We start from the raw sequence: 24,526 nt of genomic DNA, 5'->3' as shown, positions 1-24,526 counted from the left end.
GCTAACCTGAGGGCCTGGATCAGTCCAGTTTATCCACGTGTAAGTGTGTGTGTGGCCTGATTGTAGCTAGAGATTGCTCTGAAGCCTCAAACTACATAGATGCTGATTGCCTAGCGATACTCCATCCCCACCCCCCTCCTTCCCAGACACTTACTGTTTTATACGTTATGCTATGCAGTATTATTGGGTATTGTCATAACCATATACACACGTCTGAAATTGTCCTTGACAACCACTCCTGTTATAGAGCAAAGAGATACAAATTGGATCTTTATTTAAAATGTTTACTAAGTACAGCTCTTGCCAAGCCTTCATATGAGGTTGGCTTCCTATAAAATATAATTGTGTCCTTTTCAATGGCAGTCTAAAACTTTGCCTTTGACACTTCCTTCTGTTGCCAGTACTGCAGCTATAGTCTTGGTGTATTGTGCTGTAGATAAACAGAAAAGGTCCTGGTGGATCCGTTCAGCTTTGTGACTTTAACCTTTAGTAAAATGAATCTGGAGTTAAGAAATGTTCAGGTACTGATTGCGGTCTGCACAGGATTGGGGGGGGGATTGGAGGGGGTGACGGTTGGTTCAATTGAACGCGAGTGTAAGCTCTGTAGATGAGTGCCTGCACTATAAACCTGCTTCTAGTGAATTTCTCCTTGCACACTCCTGAGGTGCAAGCAGACATCCGATTTAAGGTGTGCTTTTGGGCAAGTAGTCGTGTTACAGCGTGCACCAACAGCCTCGTGCCCAGTGCTTAAGTTAGTAAATGCAGTTTAAAGCGACTAATCCAGGGCAGTGGTTGCGGTAAACTGTGTCTCCCAGCTGTAGTGACAGCCACTATGCAGATAGTTGCTTGGCTCCAGGTGGCTCACCCCCAGACCATAACACTCTTATTCTATTGAATCCCCCCTCCTTTGGCATATTATTCTCCCCCGAACATTATTTCCACTAGCATGTTTGCTTTGCTGCATGCGTGTTCTGTGAGTCTGTCTCACACTGCAAAGTAAGACAGGAGGTCACTGTAGCTGCATCTTTTATCCTTGTTTAGATGTCACTGGATGCTAATAAGATCTGATAATGGGGATGTATTTGGTATTGCTTCCAGTTAGGAATGGTGAGCCTTGCTCCTTCCTTCAGTGACTATGCCTGCCAGCCAAACCTAGGAGCCGGTAGGATGTTAAAAGACCACAGAGGAGTTGGTTTCATATGCGGATTAACAGCAATGTTATCAGACCTATTGGATTCTTTTCATATTTGTCACTGCAGTGTTTGCCTGGCTCCTGGGGTATCTCCAGTTCTGCTCCTAGACATTTGTTGGTGGTAGATGACCTGTTTGATATTGCGCACCTGTGATTTATATACCGTATATACTCGAGTATAAGCTGACGTTTTCAGCCCTTTTTGTGTTTTTTATGCTGAAAAAGCCCCCTCAGCTTATACTCGAGTCAGTGCCTGGGAAGGAGGGACACGGAGGGCACAGCGCGCGCCTCTCCTGTGTCCCTCCTGCGTTTCCGGCGGCAGGTCTATTAAATGAAGTACCCGTTCGTGAGCTCTGATTGGCTCACGAACCGGCACTTCATTTAACAGACCCGACGCAGGAGGGACACAGGAGAGGCGCGCGCTGTGTCCTTCCTTCACAAAACAGCGGGGAGGGTAAGTTGTACCTGGCACTGGGGGAGCATATCTGGCACTGTGGGGGCTGTGTACGGCTAGAGCTGCATTTCCCACCCTAGCCTTATACTCAAGTCAATATGGTTTTTTCCCAGGTTTTTGTGGTAAAATTAGGTGCCTCGGCTTATATTCGGGTCGACTTATACTCTAGTATATACGGTATACAGTTAGTGGTAGGGTAATTGCATTAGTTAATTGTTGGGGTGGGGGGGGGTAGTGTCCTTTATTAAAATACTCACGGCTATGTCTGGCTCATGGTTGTAGGTCAGACTTTCAGAAGTTGTTGAAAAGAGAAGTTGCGTGTAGTTTGGAAGTGTAACTTGTGTCATACACAGGAAGTGTGGCAGGGCAGTGATTGTTGAATAAGAGTCTGCTTCCTGCAGAGGAAGTGCACGATCTATGCGACAGCAGGTCTGTTTGCTACCTGACATGCGCTGAACACTTCCTAAGGTCTCTGTGAACATCAGGTGCATAGGAAAGAAGTTTCTTAGGCGTTTCTGTGTTTGGTTTATAGTCCCACTGTAAATCATTCACATAGGAGTACTTCGCCAGGTAATACAGGTTTTTCTTCTCCCCATATGTGATCAGTGGTTGATCCACTCCTAGCTGTGTAATGCAGCCACTTATGGAATAGGAAACCTGGACTGGATCTCGGAGCAACACTTCTGTATAATAAAAATGTCCTATGCTCCGTCTGCAGTGTCGGACTGGGGCATGGAGGGCCCACCGGGGAAATGCAGTGATAGGGTCCCATGCTTAGAGGCTTGGCTAACCAGTAGTGCAGGTTCTGGGCCCCTTGATACAGATATATAGCAAATACCGCTAGTGCATGCCTGATAATGTACCAGATTAATAACACTGTAGAAAATACACCCAAGTCCTGTGCAGTATAATGTAACATATGCATAATGTGTAATTCAAGTTCAAATTCTGATCACTAGAGGAGGTGGTGGGGGGCCCAGGCAGTGGGGCCCACCGGTGGTTTCCCCTGTACCCCTGTGGGCCAGTCCGACGCTGTCCGTCTGTCAATAAGAGATCACAACCCACAGATGTGTCCTCATACATCTCTCCTCGATACGCCACACAGCAGGAGATGCATGACGCGAAGGAGCGGACTGGTCCTGGGTGACTCTGCTAGCGTTGGGTGTGCCAAAAATGCATCTCAGTTGCAACACAGTGTGACTAGGACACACCAGGAGACTGTGCTGATTAATTTGATACAGGGCACTTGTATGTCTGTGTGACAGTCTATGGGCGGAATTCAAATGTTCCGCTGGCAGCCAGTATGTGGTGCCCAAACAGCTATTCAGGTGTAGCTCCGTTCAGGCGCGATGGCACCCCCGGGGGTGGCGAGCTGACATGCACGAAAGTAACCCATTGGGGCACCCAAACTGCACTTTTTGTGATCGCTCCCAGCACTTTGGTCTGGTTTAGCCACTTTTCGCAGCTAAACCTCACCTCTGCGGGGGCGATAATGGGACTCAATTGAATATCGCTCCTGATCTCCCTCCTAAAGTGATTGGAGATTAGGGGGGTATTCCATATTTACATTTCTCTGACGTCCTAAGTGGATGCTGGGGACTCCGTCAGGACCATGGGGATTAGCGGCTCCGCAGGAGACAGGGCACAAAAGTAAAAGCTTTAGGACTAGGTGGTGTGCACTGGCTCCTCCCCCTATGACCCTCCTCCAAGCCTCAGTTAGGTTTTTGCACCCTTCTCGGCCGTGCACAATCTAGGTAGCTCTCCTGAGCTGCTTAGAATAAAAGTATAGACTTAGGTTTTTTTTATTTTCAGTGAGTCCTGCTGGCAACAGGCTCACTGCATCGAGGGACTAAGGGGAGAAGAAGCGAACTCACCTGCGTGCAGAGTGGATTGGGCTTCTTGGCTACTGGACATTAGCTCCAGAGGGACGATCACAGGCCCAGCCATGGATGGGTCCCGGAGCCGCGCCGCCGGCCCCCTTACAGAGCCAGAAGAGTGAAGAGGTCCAGAAATCGGCAGCAGAAGGCATCTTGTCTTCAAGAAAGGTAGCGCACAGCACTGCAGCTGTGCGCCATTGCTCTCAGCACACTTCACACTCCGGTCACTGAGGGTGCAGGGCGCTGGGGGGGGGCGCCCTGAGACGCAATGAAAACACTATTTATGGTAAAAAATACATCACATATAGCTCCTGGGCTATATGGATGTATTTAACCCCTGCCATTTCTCTATCGTCCTAGTGGATGCTGGGGTTCCTGAAAGGACCATGGGGAATAGCGGCTCCGCAGGAGACAGGGCACAAAAAGTAAAGCTTTCCGATCAGGTGGTGTGCACTGGCTCCTCCCCCTATGACCCTCCTCCAAGCCTCAGTTAGATTTTTGTGCCCGGCCGAGAAGGGTGCAATCTAGGTGGCTCTCCTAAAGAGCTGCTTAGAGAAAGTTTAGCTTAGGTTTTTTATTTTACAGTGAGTCCTGCTGGCAACAGGATCACTGCAACGAGGGACTTAGGGGAGAAGAAGTGAACTCACCTGCGTGCAGGATGGATTGGCTTCTTGGCTACTGGACATCAGCTCCAGAGGGACGATCACAGGTACAGCCTGGATGGTCACCGGAGCCTCGCCGCCGGCCCCCTTGCAGATGCTGAAACATGAAGAGGTCCAGAATCGGCGGCAGAAGACTCCTCAGTCTTCTAAAGGTAGCGCACAGCACTGCAGCTGTGCGCCATTTTCCTCTCAGCACACTTCACACGGCAGTCACTGAGGGTGCAGGGCGCTGGGAGGGGAGCGCCCTGGGAGGCAAATGAAAACCTATTTGGCTAAAAAAATACCTCACATATAGCCTCCGGGGGCTATATGGAGATATTTAACCCCTGCCAGAATACACTAAAGAGCGGGAGACGAGCCCGCCGAAAAAGGGGCGGGGCCTATCTCCTCAGCACACAGCGCCATTTTCCTTACACAGCTCCGCTGGTCAGGACGGCTCCCAGGTCTCTCCCCTGCACTGCACTACAGAAACAGGGTAAAACAAGAGAGGGGGGGCAAAATAGTGGCAAAAATTATATTATAAAAGCAGCTATACAGGGAGCACTTATTATAAGGCTATCCCTGTCATATATAGCTCTTTTGGTGTGTGCTGGCAAACTCTCCCTCTGTCTCCCCAAAGGGCTAGTGGGGTCCTGTCTTCGTTAAGAGCATTCCCTGTGTGTCTGCTGTGTGTCGGTACGTGTGTGTCGACATGTATGAGGACGATATTGGTGTGGAGGCGGAGCAATTGCCAAATATGGGGATGTCACCTCCTAGGGGGTCGACACCAGAATGGATGCCTTTATTTATGGAATTACGGGATAGTGTCAACACGCTAAAGCAGTCGTTTGACGACATGAGACGGCCGGACAATCAGTTAGTGCCTGTCCAGGCGCCTCAAACACCGTCAGGGGCTGTAAAACGCCCTTTGCCTCAGTCGGTCGACACAGACCCAGACACAGGCACTGATTCCAGTGGCGACGGTGACGAATCAACCGTATTTTCCAGTAGGGCCACACGTTATATGATTTTGGCAATGAAGGAGGCGTTACATTTAGCTGATACTACAGGTACCACTAAACAGGGTATTATGTGGGGTGTGAAAAAACTACCTATAGTTTTTCCTGAATCAGAAGAACTAAATGATGTATGTGATGAAGCGTGGGTTGCCCCCGATAAAAAGATGCTAATTTCAAAGAAGTTATTGGCTTTATACCCTTTCCCGCCAGAGGTTAGGGCGCGCTGGGAAACACCTCCTAGGGTGGACAAGGCGCTCACACGCTTATCTAAACAAGTGGCGTTACCCTCTCCTGAGACGGCCGCACTTAAAGATCCAGCAGATAGGAGGATGGAAAATATCCAAAAAAGTATATACACACATACAGGTGTTATACTACGACCAGCTATAGCGACAGCCTGGATGTGCAGTGCTGGAGTAGCTTGGTCAGAGTCCCTGATTGAAAATATTGATACCCTGGATAGGGACAATGTTTTACTGTCTTTAGAGCAAATAAAGGATGCATTTCTTTATATGCGTGATGCACAGAGGGATATCTGCACACTGGCATCACGGGTAAGTGCTATGTCCATTTCGGCCAGAAGAAGTTTATGGACGCGACAGTGGTCAGGCGATGCGGACTCAAAACGGCATATGGAAGTTTTGCCGTATAAAGGGGAGGAGTTATTTGGAGTCGGTCTATCAGATTTGGTGGCCACGGCTACAGCCGGGAAATCCACCTTTTTACCTCAAGCTACTCCCCAACAGAAAAAGACACCGACTTTTCAACCGCAGCCCTTTCGTTCCTTTAAAAACAAGAGAGCAAAGGGATATTCATATCTGCCACGAGGCAGAGGAAGGGGGAAGAGACACCAACAGGCAGCTCCTTCCCAGGAACAGAAGCCCTCCCCCGCTTCTACAAAAGCCTCAGCATGACGCTGGGGCTTCTCAAGCGGACTCGGGGGCGGTGGGCGGTCGTCTCAAGAATTTCAGCGCGCAGTGGGCTCACTCGCAGGTAGATCCCTGGATCCTGCAGATAATATCTCAGGGGTACAGGTTGGAACTAGAGACAGATCCGCCTCGCCGTTTCCTGAAATCTGCTTTACCAACGTCCCCCTCCGAAAGGGAGACGGTTTTGGAAGCCATTCACAAGCTGTACTCTCAGCAGGTGATAGTCAAGGTACCTCTTCTACAACAGGGAAAGGGGTATTATTCCACTCTATTTGTGGTACCGAAGCCGGACGGCTCGGTAAGACCTATTCTAAATCTGAAGTCCTTGAACCTGTACATAAAGAAGTTCAAGTTCAAAATGGAGTCACTCAGAGCAGTGATAGCGAACCTGGAAGAAGGGGACTTTATGGTGTCCTTGGACATCAAGGATGCGTACCTCCACGTTCCAATTTACCCCTCACACCAGGGGTACCTCAGGTTCGTTGTACAAAACTGTCACTATCAGTTTCAGACGCTGCCGTTCGGATTGTCCACGGCACCTCGGGTCTTTACAAAGGTAATGGCCGAGATGATGATTCTTCTTCGAAGAAAAGGCGTATTAATTATCCCATACTTGGACGATCTCCTAATAAGGGCAAGGTCCAAAGAACAGCTAGAGATGGGATTAGCACTGTCTCAAGAAGTGCTAAAACAGCACGGCTGGATTCTGAATATTCCAAAATCCCAGTTAATGCCGACAACTCGTCTGCTGTTCCTAGGGATGATTCTGGACACGGTTCAGAAAAAGGTTTTTCTCCCGGAGGAAAAAGCCAAGGAGTTATCCAAGCTTGTCAGGAACCTCCTAAAACCAGGAAAGGTGTCTGTACATCAATGCACAAGAGTCCTGGGAAAAATGGTGGCTTCTTACGAAGCAATTCCATTCGGCAGATTCCATGCACGAATTTTTCAGAGGGATCTGTTGGACAAATGGTCAGGGTCGCATCTTCAGATGCACCAGCGGATAACCCTGTCTCCAAGGACAAGGGTGTCTCTTCTGTGGTGGTTGCAGAGTGCTCATCTATTGGAGGGCCGCAGATTCGGCATACAGGATTGGATCCTGGTGACCACGGACGCCAGCCTGAGAGGCTGGGGAGCAGTCACACAAGGAAGAAACTTCCAGGGAGTGTGGACGAGCCTGGAAACGTCTCTTCACATAAACATTCTGGAACTAAGAGCAATCTACAATGCTCTAAGCCAGGCAGAACCTCTGCTTCAAGGAAAACCGGTGTTGATCCAGTCGGACAACATCACGGCAGTCGCCCATGTAAACAGACAGGGCGGCACAAGAAGCAGGAGTGCAATGGCAGAAGCTGCAAGGATTCTTCGCTGGGCAGAGAATCATGTGATAGCACTGTCAGCAGTGTTCATCCCGGGAGTGGACAACTGGGAAGCAGACTTCCTCAGCAGACACGACCTTCACCCGGGAGAGTGGGGACTTCATCCAGAAGTCTTCCACATGCTGGTAACCCGTTGGGAAAGACCAATGGTGGACATGATGGCGTCTCGCCTCAACAAAAAACTGGACAGGTATTGCGCCAGGTCAAGAGATCCGCAGGCAATAGCTGTGGACGCGCTGGTAACGCCTTGGGTGTACCAGTCGGTGTATGTGTTTCCTCCTCTGCCTCTCATACCAAAAGTATTGAGAATTATACGGCAAAGAGGCGTAAGAACGATACTAGTGGTTCCGGATTGGCCAAGAAGGACTTGGTACCCGGAACTTCAAGAGATGATCACGGAAGATCCGTGGCCTCTACCTCTAAGGAGGGACTTGCTTCAGCAGGGTCCCTGTCTGTTTCAAGACTTACCGCGGCTGCGTTTGACGGCATGGCGGTTGAACGCCGGATCCTAAAGGAAAAAGGCATGCCGGAAGAAGTCATTCCTACTTTGATTAAAGCAAGGAAGGAAGTTACCGTGCAACACTATCACCGCATTTGGTGAAGATATGTTGCGTGGTGCGAGGATCGGAGTGCTCCGACGGAGGAATTTCAACTGGGTCGATTCCTACATTTTCTGCAATCAGGATTGTCTATGGGTCTCAAATTGGGATCTATTAAGGTTCAAATTTCGGCCCTGTCGATTTTCTTTCAAAAAGAATTGGCTTCAGTTCCTGAAGTCCAGACTTTTGTTAAGGGAGTGCTGCATATACAGCCTCCTGTGGTGCCTCCAGTGGCACCGTGGGATCTCAATGTGGTTTTGGAATTTCTAAAATCTCATTGGTTTGAACCACTAAAAAAGGTGGATTTAAAATATCTCACATGGAAAGTGACCATGTTACTAGCCCTGGCTTCGGCCAGGAGAGTGTCAGAACTGGCAGCTTTATCTTACAAAAGCCCATATCTGATTTTCCATTCGGACAGGGCAGAACTGCGGACTCGTCCGCATTTTCTCCCTAAGGTGGTGTCAGCATTTCATCTGAACCAGCCTATTGTAGTGCCTGCGGCTACAAGAGACTTGGAGGACTCCAAGTTACTGGACGTTGTCAGAGCATTAAAAATATATATTGCAAGGACAGCTGGAGTCAGAAAATCTGACTCGTTGTTTATATTGTATGCACCCAACAAGATGGGTGCTCCTGCGTCTAAGCAGACGATTGCTCGTTGGATCTGTAGCACAATCCAACTTGCACATTCTGTGGCAGGCCTGCCACAGCCTAAATCTGTTAAGGCCCACTCCACAAGGAAGGTGGGCTCATCTTGGGCGGCTGCCCGAGGGGTCTCGGCATTACAACTTTGCCGAGCAGCTACGTGGTCAGGGGAGAACACGTTTGTAAAATTTTACAAATTTGATACTCTGGCTAAGGAGGACCTGGAGTTCTCTCATTCGGTGCTGCAGAGTCATCCGCACTCTCCCGCCCGTTTGGGAGCTTTGGTATAATCCCCATGGTCCTTTCAGGAACCCCAGCATCCACTAGGACGATAGAGAAAATAAGAATTTACTTACCGATAATTCTATTTCTCGGAGTCCGTAGTGGATGCTGGGCGCCCATCCCAAGTGCGGATTATCTGCAATAATTGTACATAGTTATTGTTAACTAATTCGGGTTATTGTTTAGGAAGCCATCTTTCAGAGGCTCCTCTGTTATCATACTGTTAACTGGGTTTTGATCACAAGTGGTACGGTGTGATTGGTGTGGCTGGTATGAGTCTTACCCGGGATTCAAAATTCCTCCCTTATTGTGTACGCTCGTCCGGGCACAGTACCTAACTGAGGCTTGGAGGAGGGTCATATGGGGAGGAGCCAGTGCACACCACCTGATCGGAAAGCTTTACTTTTTGTGCCCTGTCTCCTGCGGAGCCGCTATTCCCCATGGTCCTTTCAGGAACCCCAGCATCCACTACGGACTCCGAGAAATAGAATTATCGGTAAGTAAATTCTTATTTTTACCTCATAAAAAGCGTGAGGCCGCCGTGAAGGGGGCGGAGCATATCTCAGCACACAAGCGCCATTTTCCCTCACAGCTCCGCTGGAAGGACGTCTCCCTGACTCTCCCCTGCAGTCCTGCACTACAGAAACAGGGTAAAAAAGAGAGGGGGGGGCACTAATTTGGCATATAAAAACATATATAGCAGCTATAAGGGAGAAACACTTATTTATAAGGTTGTCCCTATACATATATAGCGCTCTGGTGTGTGCTGGCAAACTCTCCCTCTGTCTCCCCAAAGGGCTAGTGGGGTCCTGTCCTCTATCAGAGCATTCTCTGTGTGTGTGCTGTGTCGGTACGCGTGTGTCGACATGTATGAGGAGGAAAATGGTGTGGAGGCGGAGCAATTGCCTGTATTAGTGATGTCACCCCCTAGGGAGTCGACACCTGACTGGATGGTCTTATTTAAGGAATTACGTGATAGTGTCAGCACTTTACAAAAAACTGTTGACGACATGAGACAGCCGGCAAGTCAGTTAGTGCCTGTCCAGGCGTCTCAAACACCGTCAGGGGCTCTAAAGCGCCCATTACCTCAGTCGGTCGACACAGACACGGACACTGACTCGAGTGTCGACGGTGAAGAAACAAACGTATTTTCCAGTAGGGCCACACGTTACATGATCACGGCAATGAAGGAGGCTTTGCATATTTCTGATACTACAAGTACCACAAAAAAGGGTATTATGTGGGGTGTGAAAAAACTACCCGTAGTTTTTCCTGAATCAGAAGAATTAAATGAAGTGTGTGATGATGCGTGGGTCTCCCCCGATAAAAAAATTGCTGATATCTAAGAAATTATTGGCATTATACCCTTTCCCGCCAGAAGTTAGGGCGCGTTGGGAAACACCCCCTAGGGTGGATAAGGCACTCACACGCTTATCAAAACAAGTGGCGTTACCGTCTCCTGATACGGCCGCCCTCAAGGAGCCAGTTGATAGGAAGCTGGAAAATGTCCTAAAAAGTATATACACACATACTGGTGTTATACTGCGACCAGCGATTGCCTCAGCCTGGATGTGCAGCGCTGGGGTGGCGTGGTCGGAGTCCCTGACTGAAAATATTGATACCCTTGACAGGGACAGTATTTTATTGACTATAGAGCATTTAAAAGATGCGTTTCTATATATGCGTGATGCACAGAGGGATATTTGCACCCTGGCATCAAGAGTAAGTGCGATGTCCATTTCTGCCAGAAGATGTTTATGGACACGACAGTGGTCAGGTGATGCGGATTCCAAACGGCACATGGAAGTATTGCCGTATAAAGGGGAGGAGTTATTTGGGGTCGGTCTTTCGGACCTGGTGGCCACGGCAACAGCTGGAAAATCCACCTTTTTACCCCAACTCACCACTCAGCAGAAAAAGACACCGTCTTTTCAGCATCAGTCCTTTCGTCCCCATAAGGGCAAGCGGGCAAAAGGCCAGTCATATCTGCCCCGGGGTAGAGGAAAGGGAAAAAGACTGCAGCAGACAGCCTCTTCCCAGGAACAGAAGCCCTCCACCGCTTCTGCCAAGTCCTCAGCATGACGCTGGGGCCTTACAAGCGGACTCAGGTGCGGTGGGGGGTCGTCTCAAGAGTTTCAGCGCGCAGTGGGCTCACTCGCAAGTGGACCCCTGGATCCTACAGGTAGAATCCCAGGGGTACAGATTGGAATTCGAGACGTCTCCCCCTCGCAGGTTCCTGAAGTCTGCTTTACCAACGTCTCCCTCCGACAGGGAGGCAGTATTGGAAGCAATTCACAAGCTGTATTCCCAGCAGGTGATAATCAAAGTACCCCTCCTACAACAGGGAAAGGGGTATTATTCCACACTATTTGTGGTACCGAAGCCAGACGGCTCGATGAGACCTATTCTAAATCTGAAATCTTTGAACACTTACATACAAAGGTTCAAATTCAAGATGGAGTCACTCAGAGCAGTGATAGCGAACCTGGAAGAAGGGGACTATATGGTGTCCCTGGACATCAAGGATGCTTACCTTCATGTCCCAATTTGCCCTTCTCACCAAGGGTACCTCCGGTTCGTAGTACAGAACTGTCATTATCAGTTTCAGACGCTGCCGTTTGGATTGTCCACGGCACCCCGGGTCTTTACCAAGGTAATGGCCGAAATGATGATTCTTCTTCGAAAAGGCGTCTTAATTATCCCTTACTTGGACGATCTCCTGATAAGGGCAAAGTCCAGGGAACAGTTGGAGGTCGGAGTAGCACTATCTCGGGTACTGCTACAACAGCACGGGTGGATTCTAAATATTCCAAAATCGCAGCTGATCCCGACGACACGTCTGCTGTTCCTAGGGATGATTCTGGACACAGTCCAGAAAAAGGTGTTTCTCCCGGAGGAGAAAGCCAGGGAGTTATCCGAGCTAGTCAGGAACCTCCTAAAACCAGGAAAAGTGTCAGTGCATCATTGCACAAGGGTCCTGGGAAAAATTGTGGCTTCTTACGAAGCGATTCCATTTGGCAGATTTCACGCAAGAACTTTTCAGTGGGATCTGCTGGACAAATGGTCTGGATCGCATCTTCAGATGCATCAGCGGATAACCCTGTCTCCGAGGACAAGGGTGTCTCTTCTGTGGTGGCTGCAGAGTGCTCATCTACTAGAGGGCCGCAGATTCGGCATTCAGGATTGGATCCTGGTGACCACGGATGCCAGCCTGAGAGGCTGGGGAGCAGTCACACAGGGAAGAAATTTCCAGGGAACGTGGTCAAGTCTAGAGACTTCTCTCCACATAAATATACTGGAGCTAAGGGCAATTTACAATGCTCTATGCCTAGCAAGACCTCTGCTTCAAGGTCAGCCGGTGCTGATCCAGTCGGACAACATCACGGCAGTCGCCCACGTAAACAGACAGGGCGGCACAAGAAGCAGGAGGGCAATGGCAGAAGCTGCAAGGATTCTTCGCTGGGCGGAAAATCATGTGATAGCACTGTCAGCAGTGTTCATTCCGGGAGTGGACAACTGGGAAGCAGACTTCCTCAGCAGGCACGACCTCCACCCGGGAGAGTGGGGACTTCACACGGAAGTCTTCCACATGATTGTGAATCATTGGGAAAAACCAAAGGTGGACATGATGGCGTCCCGCCTCAACAAAAAACTGGACAGGTATTGCGCCAGGTCAAGGGACCCTCAGGCAATAGCTGTGGACGCTCTGGTAACACCGTGGGTGTACCAGTCAGTGTATGTGTTCCCTCCTCTTCCTCTCATACCCAAGGTACTGAGAATTATAAGACGGAGAGGAGTAAGAACTATACTCGTGGCTCCGGATTGGCCAAGGAGGACTTGGTACCCGGAACTTCAAGAGATGCTCACAGAGGACCCATGGCCTCTGCCGTTAAGAAGGGACTTGCTTCAGCAAGGACCCTGTCTGTTCCAAGACTTACCGCGGCTGCGTTTGACGGCATGGCGGTTGAACGCCGGATCCTAAGGGAAAAAGGCATTCCGGAAGAGGTCATACCTACCCTGGTCAAAGCCAGGAAGGAGGTGACCGCACAACATTATCACCGCATTTGGCGAAAATATGTTGCGTGGTGTGAGGCCAGGAAGGCCCCCACGGAGGAATTTCAACTCGGTCGATTCCTGCATTTCCTGCAAACAGTAGTGTCTATGGGCCTCAAATTGGGGTCCATTAAGGTTCAAATTTCGGCCCTGTCGATTTTCTTCCAGAAAGAATTGGCTTCAGTTCCTGAAGTCCAGACATTCGACAAGGGAGTACTGCATATACAACCCCCTTTTGTGCCTCCAGTGGCACCGTGGGATCTCAACGTAGTTCTGGGATTCCTCAAATCACATTGTTTTGAACCGCTCAAATCTGTGGATTTGAAATATCTCACATGGAAAGTGACCATGCTGTTGGCCCTGGCCTCGGCCAGGCGAGTGTCAGAATTGGCGGCTTTGTCTCACAAAAGCCCATATCTGATTTTCCATTCGGACAGGGCAGAACTGCGGACTCGTCCCCAGTTTCTCCCTAAGGTGGTGTCAGCGTTTCACCTGAACCAACCTATTGTGGTGCCTGCGGCTACTAGGGACTTGGAGGACTCCAAGTTGCTAGACGTTGTCAGGGCCCTGAAAATATATATTTCCAGGACGGCTGGAGTCAGGAAAACTGACTCGCTGTTTATCCTGTATGCACCCAACAAGCTGGGTGCTCCTGCTTCTAAGCAGACGATTGCTCGTTGGATTTGTAGTACAATTCAGCTTGCACATTCTGTGGCAGGCCTGCCACAGCCAAAATCTGTAAATGCCCATTCCACAAGAAAGGTGGGCTCATCTTGGGCGGCTGCCCGAGGGGTCTCGGCTTTACAACTTTGCCGAGCTGCTACTTGGTCAGGGGCAAACACGTTTGCAAAATTCTACAAATTTGATACCCTGGCTGAGGAGGACCTGGAGTTCTCTCATTCGGTGCTGCAGAGTCATCCGCACTCTCCCGCCCGTTTGGGAGCTTTGGTATAATCCCCATGGTCCTGACGGAGTCCCCAGCATCCACTTAGGACGTCAGAGAAAATAAGAATTTACTTACCGATAATTCTATTTCTCGTAGTCCGTAGTGGATGCTGGGCGCCCATCCCAAGTGCGGATTGTCTGCAATACTTGTACATAGTTATTGTTACAAAAATCGGGTTATTATTGTTGTGAGCCATCTTTTCAGAGGCTCTGCTGTTATCATGCTGTTAACTGGGTTTCAGATCACAGGTTGTACAGTGTGATTGGTGTGGCTGGTATGAGTCTTACCCGGGATTCAAAATCTTTCCTTATTGTGTACGCTCGTCCGGGCACAGTATCCTAACTGAGGCTTGGAGGAGGGTCATAGGGGGAGGAGCCAGTGCACACCTCCTAGTCCTAAAGCTTTTACTTTTGTGCCCTGTCTCCTGCGGAGCCGCTAATTCCCATGGTCCTGACGGAGTCCCCAGCATCCACTACGGACTACGAGAAATAGAATTATCGGTAAGTAAATTCTTATTTTTTCTTCATCTTCCGCATCGCGCCCAAACAGACTGGGTTTAGCCGCAAAGCATCTAAACCCGATTTAAACGGATGCGGTGCAAAAACGGGTCACTTTTTGCTCATTTCACCTCTCCTCTCCCTGGAAGTGAGAGCTGAAATGCCGAAGCTAGCAGCTGTCCACGCCCTACCGAAGCAACAATTAAATTGCTCCGTCGGCCGCCCGGCAGCTGTCAGTGCCGCAATATGAATCTCACCCAGAGACTGTCGCACACAGATATACAAGTATCGCATATCAATATAATCAGCATCGTCTCGTGAGACATCCTAGGATCATCGTGTTAAGGCCAAGATGTGCTTTCAGTAATAGACGCCTGATGCTAGAGTCTCATGGGACCCAGCATACCAAGAGGGGTTGTGTGGTGCGACTGCAGCAAAGATGTATGAGGTGGGGACGCTCTGAAATTCCTCAGGCTGGCATATCTGTCAGTGTTATGCGGTCATTGCGGCTTCCACTACTCCCCTCGCTACAACTAGACAGAAGCTGGTTCATCATGAATAGGGCTGGTGCTTTGGGAAACCCCCAGATGTTAAAGTCCAAAGACCATATCCCAGCAGACCTGTAGCTTAAGGCTTCATGTAGCTGAGTGAGTCATTTTGTATTTGCTGATTTTTGAATGGCTTTTCCCACATTTTCAATTAAATGTTGAATAAGTAACCCTGACCTATTTGTCTGGCCTTGCCTTAGTTATGGTGTATTATTCCACCATACTGGCCAGTCTGCCCTTGTATCATTTTGTTGGTATTATGCACCTTGAGCTAGTAAACCCAGCCTAGGTTCTTTGTATTATAAGTGCCAGTGTTAGACAGACGGCTTAAATAGAAGTACAAAGTCCGTTTTGGCTGCTTGTGTGAGGAGCACTTGGGTATGTGTCACAGGGTGTGTCGGGTGACAGCCTAGCAATTCAGTTACCACATTACAGCCTAGACAAATCATGGCTTCCCAAGAAATCTTCCTCCTAGCAACACAGCCATTATTCCAGACAAACGCTGCTACTGAGACTGCCACCGTCTGGCTCATACGTGATACAGAAAGCAGGAACGTCCAATGTTTTACTAGTGAAGTGACCAAGATATTCTATGGTTACCGGCCCGTTCAGACACTGGTTTCCTGCCTGATCTCACTGAGCAGCCTGTATCTCCAGTTGAGTTGTCTTTACCATGTTTGTCTGCATGGGATTAGCGCATTGTATTTCAGATCAAACTGACTGGATACAGCACTAACATTAATATTTTATGCAGCTGTTCAGTGTAGGAAAATATAGGAAAAATGTAGTCTTCATCCATTACCTTCCAGCCCTGCACGGTTTCAGTCTGATATTTTATTCCCATCTAAAAGCCGGGATCCCGGCGTCGGTATGGTGACCGGTAGTCTCCCAACCGCCGTTCACACATAACCTGTAAAATATGGATTATTAGGGTTGGGTATCTCCACCAGACACACATGCTGCATTGAGATGCCATCTGGTATGGTACTGTAGCGACCAGTCACATACAATGTGAAGCAATGACTGCAGTCTAGAACATATCGGCTCATCACACAGGGGCCCAGGAAATGAACCCTGGAGAGAAACGTGGGGTCTATAGCCCCAGTGCAGGCTTTGCATTTCTTCTACATGACCCTTGTATAGATGGAAGCATTGCAGCGCACTTGTCTTCTTTTTAACCACTTTGCTTTAACTACATGCCTTGGTACTTTGAGAAATTGCATCAGTATGTTTGGGACCCTATACTGGCAACGGTATACGGACTCTGGGTAGACACCCTATTAGGTCGACATGACTTTTTCCCAAATGTCTTCCTTTTTTTTTTTTTTTTTTTTACTTTCATTCTTTACGATCCACGTGGACTACGATTGGGAACGGTAACCTGTGCCAAGTGCAGCAGTAGCGTGGTGAGGCACCTTGCCTGAAGCATGGCGAGCCTTGCAATGCGACACTGTGCACTAATTGGGGTTCCCGGTCACTTTGCAAAGAAACGAACACCAAAAAAAACCATGAAAAACTCTCGTCGACCTAATAGACGTGTCGACCAATAGGTGACAACAGTGAGGTTTCCATCATTGCTGTAACACACACAGGAATGGACATACAAAAAGCACGGAAAGTTTTTTGACAAGGGTATAAAATGCCAAACCTATAAACTAGTGGTCAAGTTACACAGCTACAGATCTTTTATGCCAAAAACTTGCAAGCACAAGAGGGGAGAAACAGAAAAGGAACAAAAATTGTTGCTTGGATAAAGTCTCATACTCGTAAGAGCATTCATTAAATGGCTCTCCCGCAGTCACTGCCAGGAGCACGGCTATAAAGAGCACAAGTAATGAGGCTGGAGCCTTGGTCGAATCCGTGGGTAAAGACCAGGTCCATATTATACACAGGGGATGTCACAGCCACTTGTCACTGAAATTACCAACTTTTACAAGTTAAACAGAAGATTGTGAAGTCTTTTTCCAAATGCCAATAATCGCAGCAGGGTAGGATTGGGTGGCAGGAATCAATTGCTTTGTGCGCCCACCCCTTACCACCGATTTTATATGCGACCCCACTTGTTTACATAGGAAAAGCAGCTTTATACTGCTAATCCTGGTGCATTTCAGTATGTGACACTTCGTGTTCCTTCTAGGCTGTTTCAGCCCTTTTTCAGTGCACCCTGCAGGACTATAAAGCGCCCCCTTGTATACAGAATGTAACAGTCAGAGTGTATGTTACAATGTTGTCGTCGACTCCTTGCCCACCTCTGAAATTGGAACACAATTTCTATCCTTTAGCCAACTGCATGGCAGAGGAGGCACTGTAAATAACACAGCACTCTGAAAAAGAGGGAAAGAACAGGGTAAGCAGTGAGCATGTATTTCCTTAGAACAGACTTACTTTTTTCCTATATATTTTAACCCATTGTTTAACTTTTCTGTTTTATAACATACGGATTATAACGACTTCAGCACTGGAAAAGACATTTATAATAATCTGCTTATGTATATGATACAGCCGATCTTTCAAGAAGACTGGACATATACAGTATGTTTCTCAGCACAGATGTTAGGTGTCTTATATGTATGTATGGGTATATGATTTACTAAGGGCAAAATGTATGTACAAAAACTATAAACATGCGCTATGCTTTGTGCGCAAAGCGTCACATCAAAAATGTGCCCTTCAAAATAAAAATGTGCCCTCTTCAATGCTCAGCACCCTGCCCTAAAAAATATCCTAGAGAACACTAGAAACTTGCAGCCAGCGTTGGCTGGGCACTCAATTGCGCAGCTCTAAGAAGCTATGGGCACATGAAACAACTGAATTCCCCCAAAGAATTCCAGACCAAGGGGTGTTTGTTTTTTTTTTATTTTAATTTTTATTTTTTTACGAATTGGGGATAAATAAGTGCATTTGTACCCCTTGCATTGCCATGGCTTGGCCACACACAAAATTACTCTATTTTGCCTTACTCCCATGCTCTCAAACGGAAACCCCTTATGTGAGTGGTAAAAGCACTGCACATCTCCCAAAGCAATTAAAAAGGCTTTCCACCATCAAAGGCTCATTTATTGCTTTGTACATTCCCTTTGTGCCAATACAATGTTTTTCTTGACACAATCTTTGTGCTGTTTAGCCGTGTACTTTGGTTCATCAGGTAAAACTATTTTATGGTCCTAGGATAAGACACCGCTCTGTAACCAGGGACCAGCAGTGTGTAATATACCAGCACGACATAACAATACGTGATGAAATAACAGCTATGTGACTGTCCTAACTTGCATCGTTCCTGAGTGATGCCTCTAGTTCCTAGGGGATGTAGTCATGTGACCGGCTATTGGGATACCGACGCTGCAATCCTGACCACTTCAAATGCCAACGAACAGGGACAATTCCCACTCGTGGGTGTTCATGTACCCATAGAGTGGGATTAGAACCTGTGACGAGAGCATTGAGCCACCGAGCCTGCAGTGTTGTGAGCGCAGCAAGCCAGCAAGGAGCTTCGTTGCGAGCGCCCCCTCCCTGCCGGCATACTAGCTGCCGGGATCCCGGAGTTGGTATGCTGACCGCCAGTCACCCAACCTGTTTCCTAGTCTAGGCGGCAGTGACAGTGGTTCACACACACAATGGCTGCCTGCTATGAGCTCACTGTAATATGTCTGGATCAGTCTTGCTAAAGGCTAATAATGCTGGTTCTCTCTTGGATATAATTCACATTTTAAACGCTTTTCTATTTTCCTCTTTAGAACCTCTTGGATAAGTACTTGGTCCCAAATGCATCACAATCAGAAAGTAAAGTCTTCTACTTGAAAATGAAGGGAGACTATTACCGTTACCTGGCGGAAGTGGCTTGTGGCGACGACAAGAAAAGTAAGATTTCAATTTGCCCTGTTAACAGTATTTTATCAATACCGTAGTATAGGCAAGGTGCATTGTGGTGCAGGACGTCTGTAGCACAGTAGTGTCTGCTAGTTACTTTGCCCACTGACGTTCTTAAATTGTTTATTTCTGAGGGAATTTTTATTTCCTATTAATCTTAAACACGCATATATTGCAAGCCTAGTGCTTTTTTGGTGGCCATAAAACACCCAAGATTACTTCTCCTGTCTCTATAACTTACAGTAGTGGCTTAATTTTTTTTATAATAAAACATGTTTCTGTACAAATTGCTTATTTGAGGTGACATGTCCAGGTGTTAGTCATTGGCAGGGAAATAGTTTCCCGCCACTGCTTCTGTACCCAGTTTCGGAACAGCATCCTGTGTCCTTCCAGTATTGCACGTTTTTCCCCTTGCACACTTGAAATGGGAGCACTACAGTAAGTTCCCTATATTTGTGCAGCAATGCTGGCAACACATCCCCCCGCACTATTGAAACCTCCCCTCCCCATTGACAGCTGTACGATCCCATTTGGCTACCCACTTGGAAGATGCAGCGCACACACGCATTCTCACCAGGTCGTTATCAGACCTTGCAATCAATTTGGGGTCACATTCACTACAATATCAATGACTAATTGGCCAGCATTGCCGTGAGTGTAACCACCATTGAAGATGAGCTGTACATGGCAGTACGGATGGCGTAATGGATAGCATTACTGCCTCACGGCACTGAGGTCATGGGTTCGATTCCCACCATGTCCCTAACTGTACAGAGTTTGTATATACTCCCTGTACTTGGTGGGTTTTCCTCCGGGTTCTCCGGTTTCCTCCCACAATCCAAAAATATACTGGTAGGTTAATTGGCTCCCAACAAAATTAACCCTAGTGTGAATGTGTATATGTGATAGGGAATATACAGTGTAAGCTCCACTGGGGCAGGAACTGATGTGAATGGGCAAATATTCTCTGTAAAGCGCTGCGGAATATGTGTGCGCTATATAAGTAACTGGTAATAAATAAATCTACTTATTAACCATTCAGCTCCAGAGACTGATTGCATTGTCCTTTTGTGGGATTTCTCCTATGTATTACATGTAGTTACATAAGCCAGTAGGTATGTTGGGTTCAGTATCACTTATTCAAGTGTGGATTTGTATAGCTCCATGGTAGCAGAACTGGCTGGAAATAGAAAAAAGAAAAATTATTTTCCCCTTCTATCATCCAAATAGCTATTTTTCCAGCCTGGTCGGTCTCTACCCTTCCCCTGTTAATGTTGCTGTTAGTAACCTTAGGCCAGTGTTTCCCAGCTCTAGTCCTCTGCAAACCCTTAACAGTTCATGTGTTACAGATCTCCTAAGTGTCACAATGGAAATAATTTGCTCCACCTGTGGATCTATTAAAGTGTCGCCCACGCACACAGACTAGGAGATCTGTAAAACATGCAGTCAGGGGTTACTGCGGATGCTTTGGGCAAGCGCTGCCATGGGCATTAAGCTGGGCGCTCTATTGCACACAACTAATAAATCTGGAAAGAAAAGCTTCCGGAAATGTAATGCCAAGTACCTTTTTCTTTACAGAAATTGTGGAGCAATCCCAACAGGCGTATCAAGATGCTTTTGACATCAGCAAATTGGAGATGCAACCAACACACCCAATCAGACTGGGGCTGGCTCTCAACTTCTCAGTGTTTTTTTACGAGATCCTTAACTCCCCGGAAAAAGCCTGTTCTCTGGCGAAAACCGTAAGTTCCCAGTGAGATGAGACACACCGTCTCTTGCTGTTACCCGAGAACAGTGACTTATACTCCCTCTCATTGTAGGCTTTTGATGAAGCTATTGCTGAGCTCGATACCCTGAGTGAAGAATCCTACAAAGACAGCACGTTAATAATGCAATTACTGCGAGACAATTTGACAGTAAGTAAATCTCACTGTACTAAGAGTAAATAGAAAAAAGCTACACAAGACTTGGGCTATATTTACTATTGGATGCTTTGCCGAAGCTGCAACTGTTTGCGGTTTTGACCGAATGCGTTAAAGCGGCAACAGAAATTTTATTTCTGTTGTCCCTTCACATTCATTGGTCAGCCCAGTTAGGCACGAGTTTGTATTATGAAACTAGCATACACCGCGGGAATACATGCACTCGAGAAATGCGAGATCCGATTACAAATGCCAGTTTGCAGTAACCGCAGGGGGGTTGCATGACCGTTCTACAAAAAGGAGGAGTGTGAAATGTGGGGGCCTATCCTAAACCCTAAAAAAATAATTGCTAACTGACCTAGTTGGATCATATAGAGGGCGGTGAGTGGCCATAAGGAAAGCACCGAGGTTCTTTAATGGTGTCAACTGGATGATTTTTGCACTTGTTAATGGGGGGGAAATGATAGCCAGCAAGTGTTTGTCATTTTGCGCACAATAATAACATAATTTTCCACGGACAAAAAACAATGCCGTGGGTTTGAAATTGAATTGCAAATACAAATATCAGTGAGTGTTTGTTAGAACGGCCTGCAGGACCCAACTCGCACCTAATTGGATGGACTCCACAGAGTGCTTTGACAAACCGCGCAGTAGTAAATCTAGCCTCTTCAGCTTTCATACTCGGGGGTTGAGGTTATGTGTTTAGATTTTATTTCTATTTTGAGGATTTAGGTCTTCCAAACTAAGCCAGACCGTAATTACTCCGTACACATTAATATGCTGGTAAGAGATGGGTGACCTAGAACTGGCATAATGAGAAAGTGGGAGCAAGGCGCAGGGAACAGAATATTAAGCAGAATTGAAGCGTTTGTTAATTAAACTTGCAATTGTTAATACAGCAGTTAATATGTTGAGTTTGGTCATTGTTTACATCACAAAGGTTGGGGCGTATAAACTGCAGTTTAACGGTTTGTTTTACTTCCCTGGCTTCAGTCCACCTGCATAATGGCGCTATCAAGTGTCCGGGAACAGGCCCAACCGAACACCAAACTGCCCACAATGCAGATGTTTCTCCCTTTGTATGGGTGTGATACGTTATGCCGGCAGTCACATGCGTGACTTCGGCATCCCGACTTTTAGAATGCTGACAGGGGACGAGGGAAAAATTTACTTCTCCCCTGCCCTCCTACTCTAACTCGCTTGGGGATGGCGGCTAGGGCTAATGACACAGGCGTCCACTGCTAACACCCCCTCTAGTGCGTAATCCCAACCCTCACCCCCCAGCCCTAACGCTTACCCTCGGGATGCTGTCGGTTGGGATTCCAGTGTCTGTCACCTGACTGCCGGCATCCAGTGCGACTGGCTGCTGACCGCATCCCCTTTGTATAGGTCTCCCCTCATCAGGGGGTTTTTACACTACAGGGGAAGGCGTGTCGCTAACGAGCCTGGAGTTAGTACTGGAGTTCAGTCCATTTCATAAGGAGAATTTGTCTTGTGATGGGTTATAGAAAGACAGGAGGACTCCTAATAAAAGAGCACTTCTTACTGGTTTTAATGGGTCTGATTCAGAGTTTTGGGTGACAATGTGGAACAAACCACAATGCAAGAGGGGGAGCGATTAGAATGAAGCTAGGAAATGCTCTTTCTAACTCTATGGGGGCAATTGTTTCTCCCTACAGCCGGCACTAGATGGCGCCCTACGGAGAAAGTCAATTGTTACTCTGGTTGGCGCGAAGAGCCATGGGGAGACTTATTTCAGCTCGCAGCCTATCTACATTTTAAATCTGCCCCATCTGCAGTGTAACATGGGTCTACCAAATTTTTTATATTGTTCCAAATTCTGAATTAGGAGCAATTCAAATGTTTGGGTGCCCATTGTTTTTTCATGCTTATTGCTTCCAGAAGTAGTGTTTAGTACGCAAAATAGTTAAACCAGACTAAAGTATTGCCCATTTTTTGTGCATTTCTGCTCACCACCTCAGGAGGCTGCGGACAGAAATGTTAGCTCAACCATCGGCAGAAACCATTAAATGGCTAATGGCAAGGACGCAATAACAATTGCGTTGCCCCAGCGTATCCGTTACTGCTATAATGTAAATTGGTTGGAGCACGATTTAAGATACGGCAATAAATTGCCAATTGTCTCCAATAAAAAAAATATATTTGTATTAATTCGCTCTTCTTTCCTCTAGTTGTGGACATCAGACGCTCAAGGGGACGAAGCTGAGCCAGGAGAATGTGGCGGAGAGAATTAATCAGCCTTCCTTTTCTGTCTGCCTCGTTCTAAAATTTACACAATAGACCATTGTCATCCTTACTGTCCCAAAAATAGGTTTATTTTTTTTATTTTATTTTTTTTGTTTACAATTATAAAAGGTTTATGTTACTTCTATTTGGATTTCTATATTTCCCATGTGGTTTTGTGTTAAATAGGGAATAGGGCCAGTTAACATTTTGGGGCGTTAAAAAATTATTTTCCTTTCCCCACCTCCATAAGGTGACCAGTATGGGAAATGAGGAATTTTTATACATGTTTTAAATGTCTGGCAAAGTACTTCTGGTACATCATGGGTTACCACAGGGCCCAGTGTTACAAACGATTTCCCATAAAGCAAGCAACGTGAACGGCTTGTAGCAAATTGATTTTTGTAATAGTATGGGGTATTTGCTCGGCACTGTAGGCAAAGACTCTTAAATTCCTATTCACATGGCCGGTTGGCAGTTGTGCGTAGTCGCCGCCCTCTTTGCCAAAGCACCGTTTATCACTGAGGGCTCCCTGTGATAGAGAGTCAAAATCATGAGCAAAATAGACGGTTCACATTCCATTCTCCTTTTATGGTCGGCTAACGTCTGCTTTTGTTTGTCGCTATTCTCCATTTTATTTGTATTTAAATCGTTTCAACAACCTAAGATCAAAAAAACACAAAAGTACTTGATGCATTAGACATACATGCTTGGTATCCATAATTTCACTATATATCAAGCACAGCAGAAAAGAAAACAAAAAACAAAACATATATTTAACTTTTTAGTTTTATTTTTGTTTTTGATACTTGCCTAACATGCATGTGGCTGTAAAAAATAAAAAAATTAAAAAAATTAAAATACAAAATAGTTACCAGGGGAATAACTCGAGATGATGGCTAGCTTTGTTTAATGTCTTATGAAATTTTCATGAACAATCCAAGCATAATTGTTAAAGAACATGTGTAATAAGTTGATGTAAGTGGAATAAAAGTTTTATGAATGGACTTTTCAACTACTTAAGACGTGGTTCTATATAGTGCTTTTATTGCGGTTAATCTTTAGCTAAAACTTCCGGTAAAGTAAACCAAGGTATTTGTCTCAACTACATTTCCAAGCACCATTTATCTACGTATGCATCCAACATTACCCCAAAATTAATTACAGATAGGGCTTCATCTTGAGCAATAATTGCATTAAAACTACCTAGGAATGCAGCTTGCCAAATACGTTTTGCTACATAGGGGGTCTATTCAATGCCTGTCGGATACTCTCCGACAGAGAGGATCTGACTCGGTATTCAATTAGTGGGCATGTCCGACAGGTTTTGCCCATTTTCGACCAATGCTGACTTTTTTTTTTTTTTTTTTTTGTCGAATCAGCATTGTCGAAAATGGGCCAAAAACCTGTATGAGTTGGCAGCTATTTAGAC

General features: G+C 46.8%; 1 protein-coding gene across 1 annotated transcript in view; it reads left to right on the top strand.

The window, feature by feature from the left end:
- Positions 1–24,101, top strand: part of YWHAZ (tyrosine 3-monooxygenase/tryptophan 5-monooxygenase activation protein zeta) — a 49,881-nt gene extending 25,780 nt beyond the window's left edge. The window contains exons 3-6 of the mRNA XM_063924209.1: positions 18,796–18,919; positions 20,507–20,670; positions 20,749–20,844; positions 23,043–24,101. Coding sequence (XP_063780279.1) covers positions 18,796–18,919; positions 20,507–20,670; positions 20,749–20,844; positions 23,043–23,105 — 447 coding nt within the window. The 3' untranslated portion in view covers positions 23,106–24,101. The remainder of the gene's footprint in view (positions 1–18,795; positions 18,920–20,506; positions 20,671–20,748; positions 20,845–23,042) is intronic.
- Positions 24,102–24,526: the final 425 nt, after the last annotated feature.

Source organism: Pseudophryne corroboree, chromosome 5 (assembly GCF_028390025.1).
Source record: "Pseudophryne corroboree isolate aPseCor3 chromosome 5, aPseCor3.hap2, whole genome shotgun sequence".
In the NCBI taxonomy this organism is placed as follows: Eukaryota; Metazoa; Chordata; class Amphibia; order Anura; family Myobatrachidae; genus Pseudophryne; species Pseudophryne corroboree.
This window is presented reverse-complemented; position numbering and strand designations above follow the sequence as displayed.